The following is a 9,392-nucleotide window of genomic DNA, read 5'->3' on the forward strand; positions in this document are numbered from 1 at the left end:
TGCTACAACCAGGATCAGCTGAAGCCCTCCAAAGGAGGTTTTGCTCCAAAAAGTCCAGAAAAAGCTCTGCCATGCATGAGTAAGGACTGCTGCCCCTTCCCACTCTCTGGGAGCAGAGCTGCAGGGGAGGCTTGCAGTTATCCTTGTTTTGCCCAGCAGCCGTATATGAGAACTGCCAGTGCTCGCAAGCTGTGTGAACAGGTTTAGTGAAAAACACACAGCACAGGTGGTCGCTGAGGCAATTTGGAAAAATAACATCAGAATCCCTCTCCAGTTCACACTGAGCTGCTGTGCTGGCCTATGTCCTGGTCCCATGCAGAAGGGCATGCCGTACTTCTCAGTGTGCAGGAATTGGTTTTCCAAGCCCTGGACCAGTTTGGCAAGCCAATGAGGCTGTCTGTTACCATACAGAGCTGGCAGAGCAGTAGTTGTGTTTCCTCTCTTGTCCACTTCCAGCAAAGTCCTACCAGCTTAGTTAGAGAAGTAAGGCTGCAGGCAGGCACTTTCTTCCAAATTCAGCTGCAGACATTTTGGCCTTCAGATGTCCACCTCCCATCCACTCTGCACAGCCCCACTGTCAGAGTGGTTTGAGACAGCTCTAAATGATGACAAACAAACTCAGAGCAGCTATTCAGACTGCTCAGCCCAATTCAGACTTGTAAGTGGATGCAGTATCTTAGAATAAAGTGGTAGAGTTGAGAATAAAAATCATCTCAGCTTTCAGGTACACAAACCTGTCTTCATGCCCGAAACAAAAAAAGCAGCTTTCAAAGGCAACTAAAAGGAAAGGCCAAAACATTCAGAGTTCAGTCTATCACAGAATGGACCAAATATGCATGACCTAACCACTGTGTTTCACCTAAAGTAAAATATGGAGCACTCTCATGATGAAACCCCTTGGCACTGCATGGAGCTTTCCTTCAATGTCATGTTGAGCAGTTTCTGGTGGTAGCATTTGGTACAGCTGGAACTGGCAAGGCTGCCTAGTCATACCCTTATTCTCCTTTTTCTACTCTATCCATTTAACCTGCTAAGCTAAAGCTATTTAAAGATACAGTGGGTTAAGAATGGAGTGGCCAGGGAAAGAGGGGAAGAAACTAAAGGTTTTAATTAAATAAGACAATACTTTTATGCAGGATACCAGAAAACTCAGCACTAAGATATAAACTGTTTTGGTCCAAGTACAGCACACATATACCTCCTCATGACACATACCTCATTTACAGCTGACAGAACTACAACATGCCTGAATGTGGTCACAGTGCAGACAACAAACAGAAAGGACTTCCATCATCTTTAATACATAGGCAAAGCCTACGAGACCACAATTCCCTGTCTCAACGTAACTGGGTAAGTTGCCACAGAGATATGTTCATATTAGAGACAAAAAACAGCTAGAAGTGTCTCTAAAGCATTGCTGGCCATATTTATCTTTTGGGTTACACTTGGCCAACTCTGATTTAAAAATCAAAGCAGGTACATTTTTCCCCCCACTCTAATACCAAGTAACAGATTTACTGAATTGAGCCCTTACTGGCAATCCAGTGGATGTGAAAAGAGGATACTCTTTTAAAAAAGAACAGAACAGACAAATACATAAGACAGAGCCCCTCAATTTCCTCAGTACATTGGGGCATACATGCTTGCAACATGAACTCCATAAAGCTGTGTTTTATACAGCTGCCTGTTAAAAACCGCTGAACAGGTGATACTCTTTAGCTGGCCTCCAGGATTCAGTTCAGCAGATTTGCAGTTACACAGTCGCACAGATTTCTTTTTTCCACCTGAAGAAGCAGAGTTTCTGTCTATAAGAGGAGGGAACAAAAGCAACATCAAAACACAAGTGTCAGCACCGTAAAACTAATCCGCTCCCAAAGAAAAGTCCATTTTACTTGTGTTCTAAGATTTGGAATTCGTTGTATGAGATGAGGCTTGAGGTAAAAATCAGAGTTATTTCTTACTGATCTGCAAAATAATTTAGCTTTTGTGAGATTAATTGGCATAACAACATGGCAATACTTCCTGTGACACGGAGAAATTCAGTCTGGTACACATTCATGTTTTTCACATTAGCACATTCAGTATGTGTCTGGGTGCTGTTATTTTTGTTTAAAGTTATTTGCCTTTCTTACAATCTTACTTCAACTGCACAAACTGGAACAGAAGCTCTCAAGTTCATGACAGGCTGAAAACAACCCCAGAAACCTGTCAGAAATTTTTCTTTTACTTAAAAACAGATTCAGAAAATTGAATTTTAGAGTATTACAGCCTGGACTCACTTTTGAAAGTTATACAGAGAAAGTAAAGCATTATTTAATCACAGAATATGTCAAGTTGGAAGGGACCCATAAGGATCATCAAGTCCAACTCCCTGCTCTTCACAGGACTACCTAAAACGAAACCATATGACTAAAAGCATTGTCCAGACGCTCCTTGAACTCAGACAGGCTTGGTGCCACAACCACTTCCCTGGGGAGCCTGTTCCAGTGACCGACCGCCCTCTCAGTGAAGACATTTACTTCTGTTTTAACTTCTCCTGCTTCACCGTTTTTATTGTTAATATGCCGTTGGAGCCTAAAATAGACGATAGGTGCTGAGCTGGCATGCAGCCATCACAGTTCAAACATGTGATGAGATTGCTGTCTTCTTTAAGGAAAGAGGTCCCAAACTGGTAAAAGTAGAGATGTCCCAGCTGAACTGGCATTCATCAATATCAGGAGATCATTGCTGCCCACAGGGGTTTTCTGGAGCAACAAGGGCGGATTGGGAACTTCCCAGAGCTGGACCTGGGTATGATCAGAAAGGCCTGCACCCACTCAGCCTACCTGTGCAAGAAAGGGCTGCAGACCAGGGAAGGAACAGCAGGGCTGCATAAAGGAAATTTGGGAATCCTTTGTCTCTAGCACACACACACTGTGGTCTTCCTGGCTGTTTGGAGCACTTGTGGCTTCAGTAGATGCCTGATGGAGCACAGAGCTGTTTGACATCAACATCATAACTTCATCTCAGTTTGTCTATCATGAGCTGAACCTATATCTGAGAATCAGTCTGATCCAAGAGAGGACTTCCTCCCTTTTGTCATGGGACACATTAGCTGTAGGAAATCCACTCACCAAATTAATACCCATTGGTGTAACCAGCTACACAAAAAAAAGGCATTATGAAGACTACCAGCTCTAAATGCCAGTGAAATCCACCCTTAATCTGCCTGTCTTGTGATTTTCGTATGAGATGGATTTGCCATGTGATTAAAGGCTGTGTTTTAAAAGTTGTGTTAGACATTGACCCACATCAGCTAAAGGCATTTAGAGCAGAGCTGGGCTGAAGAATCCTGCTTACCACCTGCCTTCTTAGCACAGGAAAAGCTATTTATTGGTCAGGTTTTTTACCCAGATGATAAATCACTAGACACAGCCCTGTAGTTCTATATTAAATCAGGTATCGCTTTTATTTGTTTCAGCTACCATGCAAAACTGGAAAGATCTGATCAGACTTTGCTAATCACATAAAAAATACTCAGTCACCACCTTCTAACTTTCTCCTTGACATTATCTGCAATGTTTTGAATAAGGGAGGTTGACAGCATGCCAACAGCTTTGGAGCTAAGCCCCAAGGCTGCTTACCATCTTATATATCTTTAATAACATTTTCAAGACTTTGTTTTTACTTTCATGGCCACATCTAACAACGTGTTTTGAACATTCCAAATAACCACTGACAGTTTAGAAAGGAATAAAGAACAAAATGAATGGCACTAATGTAGCTTTGCTGACTGTTTTGTGAGGATGATCACAAAAACATTTGCACAGAGATTTGTTATTATCCCCATTTGTGTTAAAAAAAAAAGCTTAAAAAAATAAGAAAAAACAAACAAACAAACAGGGCAGAGTCCAGATTCCGAACCTACAAAAAAGCCGGTAAGTTCCAGCTAAAAATGTAGTTCCTGAGCTCTTTAAAGTTGTAATGCAATGTCCACTGGTTAACTCTGAAAAACGTGATGGAAATTTGAAAATAAGTGTCCATAGTGCAGACTTACAGTGAACTGTGTAGCGCACAGACTGGATTTGTTTTACAGGATTTGTTTTATGGCCTGCTCCCTGCTGGCCTCTGTCTTGAGCAGGTTTTAGATGCAGTAGGGAGCTGGCTGTGAGCTGCCTGAATGGTTTTGATGGCAGCAGCTCCCTCAGAGCAGTACAAGAACCCTCTCTCTAGTTCATGATCAGAGCTGCACCTGCCACATACTGCACTTCGGCTGAGTGGTGAATCACAGATATCCCCAGAAAAGATTGCCCAGAGCTGGTTACTGCTGTTAAAACAACTAATCCAACCTGCAGGTGCTCCAAGGGGCCAGCAGCAGTGAAAGGGTAGAAAACAGTATGCAGAGGGGCAAACAGATCTAGTATGTGCATGGGTAGTATCCAGCCTCTCAGAGATGATCTGTGACCCTTCCCTTACTGCATGAGTAAAAGGTAGCCAGCCTGTCAATCAGTAAGTGATCAGCAGTGTAGGTTACAAGCATGTCTAGTCTCGTAAAAGGAAGCAGATATAGCCTATGGCCCCCATAAAAGGTTACATGACCTATGCCAGGGTCAGTTTGCTTTGTGAGACACCATGCAGATCAACACAGGGCCAAATTGAGTGTGAAAACTCTTGAGTTGTGCAATAAAACTATATGGTTTCCCCTGTAAAAAACTGCAGGGTGAGATTTGCAGGAGGAATCAAATGGGAATTTCCTCTCTAAGCTTTTGGGAATCCCTCCCCCTCCAACAGTGTTGGGAGCTGCTTAGTCATCATCTAAAAATCTAGCCTGCAAACAAAAGGGAGTTTTTCAAGGAAATTAGTGTCTCCAGTGGGAATATCAACAAAGGGAATTGCATTTTCAGGGACAGAAACATTTGCCCCACCGAGCAGCAAAACAAGACTAAAATAGTCAAATGTAAAATATATATGTAGGTGAAAGCAATTGTCTTAAAACTCCCAGTTTGCATCAAATTAGGCCACAGCTGAATAATAAAACTAAGAATTGAAACACTGTTGAAGGCAGTTCCAAGAAGTCCTCAACTATTAAGTATTTCCACATCTTTTGAGGATGTAGGCAGAATTCCTAGCTTAATGACTGGAATAGGCCTGTCATAGTCCAGAGGCACTGAAGGATCTCAATATGGATTAAATTAGTTAGATTTTAAAGTGATAAGAAAGCGATAGGTTTGTTTTAGTGAGAATATGTCATGGAGCCACATTTTCAGGCTTGCTGTCAAATCTACAACTGTGAAAGTCAATAATAGGACATTCCTCTTAATCAAACCTTTTTTGTATCCTCATTTCCTCTCCTTGGCTGTCTGTTATTTTTTAGAAAGTATTAAAATACAGTTGCTATCTTTGGGGCTCTTATTGCAACTCCTGCTTTGGATATCTGTATTTTATAAAGCTTCTCTCTTGGTCTGCAAGCTGTAGATGTCATAAAGGTCACTGTCATAGCCAGACAAGCAGAGAAGATTTTAGTAGTTGAGACATTTTTTAATCAAGATTTAGAAATTCTGGCAGAAGGTTCAAAGATTTGTAAAGGAAGGAAAAGGTGTGCTAGAACTACACAGTAGTTACAGCACAATCTGAACATCTTGTTTGGGCTGTATACAGTGCTCAGCAGATGTATTAATTAACGAGATTTCTTCATGAAGGAGCCCAAAATACATTTGACCCATAACTATTGAACAGATTTTGTTTAACTGTAAATGTGCTACATACCAATCTGGTTCTGCCGGAATGTTTGTTTAGTTTTTGTAGTATGCTGTAATTCAAGGCATCTTCATTCCTGCACCTGCATTTTCACCTAAACATCATGGACCCTACTTGGAGTTACCTCAAACTATTCTTCAAAGATGCCAGTTCACAGGCTTTGAACTGTGAACAACCTTGACCATAGATTAGAATAGCAAAAATGTTTTGAGTGCCTTCTGTTGAAAAATCTGTGCAAGAGTGTAGATATAGCACTTTAGTTAAAGGCTACACAAGAGGCGGGGAAAAAGCTACCCTCCTGAGACACCGCTATCTGACAGCAGCTGGGATACAGCTAATCACAGATTGCAGGTTGCAGTAGCAAAACACAGATTCAACTTCCCTCACAGAAGGAAGATACCAACCTTGGCAAATTCTCCACACTGACTGCAAGCCAAACAAGTTTTGTTCCCTACACTGTTCTACTTTGTGGCATTTTTCATCATTGTGGAATCAAAGCAATGCAAAAAGTATCTACAAGATGATGTTTCCTCCCTTAGCCTCTCCCCAGGGGTAAAAGCATGTGCAGGGGAGTATTTTATTTTAGTAGGCTTTTTGTTTCAGCTGGCTCTCTCCTTGTGGTTAATGTATATAAATGATGGTCTCACCTTACTAACCCTGACATAAAAACAAAGGTGTGTGCTAAGCATTTGGAATGAGAATAGCAGCGCTAATGGCTGTAACTCGACAAGAGAAGGGTAGAGGGCTGAGGACTGTCAGTTCACTCTTTCCTAAATTTCCTAGCATCCCTGATACCCCAAGGCAGAAGAATTCCACAGATTATTGCATAGAGAGATGAAATGTAATTACCCAGCCTCACCTTAAAAGATAGGGCAGTACAGTTGACTGAAAGACTTGTGCAAAATCCATCCACCTTATCTACTTTTATCCACAGCATTTTCTTCCATATTAAAAAAAAGAAGAAATGGAATGCTTCCTTACCCGCGTGTCTAGATTATAGGCTGTCTTCTTTAAATCCTGCAGAGCCCTCTGCATGAACTCAAATGCATGGCAGTCAACACAGGGACGACCTAGGAGAGCATTTAGTAGAGAACTGTGACTATATGGCGTGAAGTATTAAGTAAAAGGAATAAACAGTGATTGTGAATATGAGGAAGAGCTGCAGAAAAGAATTCACAGAGTGAGTACTGATGTATGCACTCTTGAACGACCCAAGTTATTGTAAATGGTCCATCATGACAGTCCACCCAGTCTCTCAATGGCAAAAGAATTACTTCAACAAATTTGCATGAAAATTTTCCTTCCTCCTTTATTGCTGTTCCCCTCATCCTTCTCTTGTCACAGTTCATAGTGTGGAAACACTAAACCCATAACTTGAGCCTTTCATTTTGTTCCACCAAGACTGAGCCCATTTTCAACCTCATCTTCAGATTCTTCAGAAATTACTTCTGAAACCATGAACCTGTTCCCTGGAAAAATCTTGTCTCCTAATCTCACAAACTTGAGCTCTAAATAGAAAGCTAATGGAATAAAATGGACTACATTATCACAAAGACAGATCACTTAGCTTCTAACTTTGAATATGATACAGCTTTGTCCAAAGCTGGTGAAGCAAGCAGCAGATAAACACAATGCCCTGTCATTAGTGGGCATTGCTGATAAGCAGAACAGCTGCATTGTGGACTAATTGCAGTGTTTAAGATAGTATTCCCACATCTAGATATCCAGACTGAAGGTCACAAGGCTTGCTTTGCCTTGATCATCATGTAACACTGCTGCGCCCTAACAGATAGCAGTACTGAGACAGAACAAATATAGACATGATGAAATGTTTTCGAATCATCAGGCTCTACATATGCTTATATTTGCTTCTCAGTGCCTGTGCCTCTCTGACACCTTCACAGGAAATATTGCACAAGTAAGAAATTCTGAGCACAGGTTTAGTTTGCTCTTTGAGCTCTGGTAAGGAAGAAAGGATGAAACCTAGAGTGATGTTGGAAAATCCTGCAGTGTCTTGTCAGCCTATTTTGCAAACACTTCATATTTGACTGATTACTACATGCCTCCGATAAGCTGGAGTATGAGCTTCCAGCTTATGATCTGTGTGCTAACAAGCAGACAGGAATCCTGCCTGCTGCAGAAAAGGAGTCTGCCAAATCTTTAACTGGCTAGGGGGAGGGAGGTGTGGGAACTAAAAAATAAACACTGAACAGTATTACAGACCTCCTCTTTCATTGTACCAGCGCCCAAGCTTAGCATTATTATATATGCACCAGACATAAGGAGAGGACAGCATTTTCCACATCAACAACTTTATGCGAGGACCTGCCATTACATTTATGATGTAAATTAAACACAACACAGAACAGCAAAGGCGAATTAGGTGGTTGAAGGCTGCAAGACTAAGTGTTGACAAAGTGTGCTTTCTTGGCATCTTCACTGTGAATTTTTAAAATAAAAACTACTGACTTTAATATAGTAGACATTAGCAAGAATGAAAGATCTAATGAATAGTCAATGTCAGTTGAAAAAAGCAAGTCTCAAGAATGTCTCTGAAAAGCAGACAGGGTGACTCCTGGCGTAGAAAGGGCTAACACAAGGAAAGGGCTGTAGAAAAGAAAAGGTACAGAACAGTGGCAGATTTCAGGTACAAGCAAGACAACAATAGGAAGGAGATAAGGATAAAAGAGTGGAACACCTTGCACACAGGAAGAAAACAGCACTGGTATGCTATCAAGTTGTGATTTTAAAACATAAGCAAGACATGTCCAAAATAGCTTGAATTACTTGGACAAGCTTCAATGATATGAAGTCCTGCAACATTAAAACTACAGTATGAACTACATGAGAGGACTGTAGGGTAGTACATACTTTCCGCTGGTATGGCTGTTCCCGCATCTTGATCAGATCGAACAGGCTCCGTGAGAAGCAGTGCAACCACAAAAACTAAAGGAACTGTAAGGACCACTCTTCTCAGAAGGCAGGGTGCCAGCATCTTGGGAATGGGTGCTTCCCTGTTTATCAAGAGACACAAACAAGTCAGTGAGGAACATTACAGATACAAGGTTTTGTTACAAAGAACTTAATGTTCCTGACAGCTAAAGCATTGGCAGTCTTCCTTTAAAAGAAAAAAAATATAAATCAGAACATCTAGAGCATGGACAGAAGTTCTCTGTACTATTCCAGCAGCACACATAAAACCCAACTGGAAGAGAATGTCCCTAGACAGGAAGGAGAAGATCAGAACTCCCTAGATAGTTTTTAGTTTCATTTGCAAGCCAGGACACCAGCAAATTTGCCTTCTCTGTGACTCCAATCTTTTTTCTAACTACACAGTCCCAGACTAGCATGTGAATCTGGACAGCTGGTTCACTGTTATGTTAGACTTTGAGATCAAAACTGCAGGGATTATAGAGCAGGCTGAAACAGACCTGAACCTGGAAATGAAGTTTTTACGCACTCGCTTGCTTTACTGATGCACCATATTTTCACAAGTATAACTAAAGCTAACCATTATAATTAACTACGCACACAATGATCATAAAAAACTTACTCCTTCATGAAAGTAGCTGAAGGAAGACTTTTGTTAAACCTCCACAAATTCATAGGTAGAATTTCTAAACAGTAAATGCATCAGAACTCTTTGACCTTCTGCT

At 41.2% G+C, this 9,392-nt stretch overlaps 1 protein-coding gene across 1 annotated transcript; it reads right to left on the bottom strand.

Annotated features, from left to right (window-relative positions):
• Window positions 1-1,644: 1,644 nt before the first annotated feature.
• Window positions 1,645-8,926, bottom strand: LOC309404969 (NELL2-interacting cell ontogeny regulator 1-like). The gene is made up of 3 exons (XM_081999626.1): window positions 8,608-8,926; window positions 6,718-6,806; window positions 1,645-1,805 (listed from the first exon to the last, which is right to left on the bottom strand). The coding sequence occupies exons 1-3, from the start codon at window positions 8,729-8,731 to the stop codon at window positions 1,734-1,736; spliced, it is 285 nt and encodes a 94-aa protein (XP_081855752.1). The 5' UTR covers window positions 8,732-8,926; the 3' UTR covers window positions 1,645-1,733.
• Window positions 8,927-9,392: the final 466 nt, after the last annotated feature.

Source organism: Phaethon aethereus, assembly GCF_964289735.1.
Source record: "Phaethon aethereus genome assembly, chromosome: 4".
Lineage (NCBI taxonomy): Eukaryota > Metazoa > Chordata > Aves > Phaethontiformes > Phaethontidae > Phaethon > Phaethon aethereus.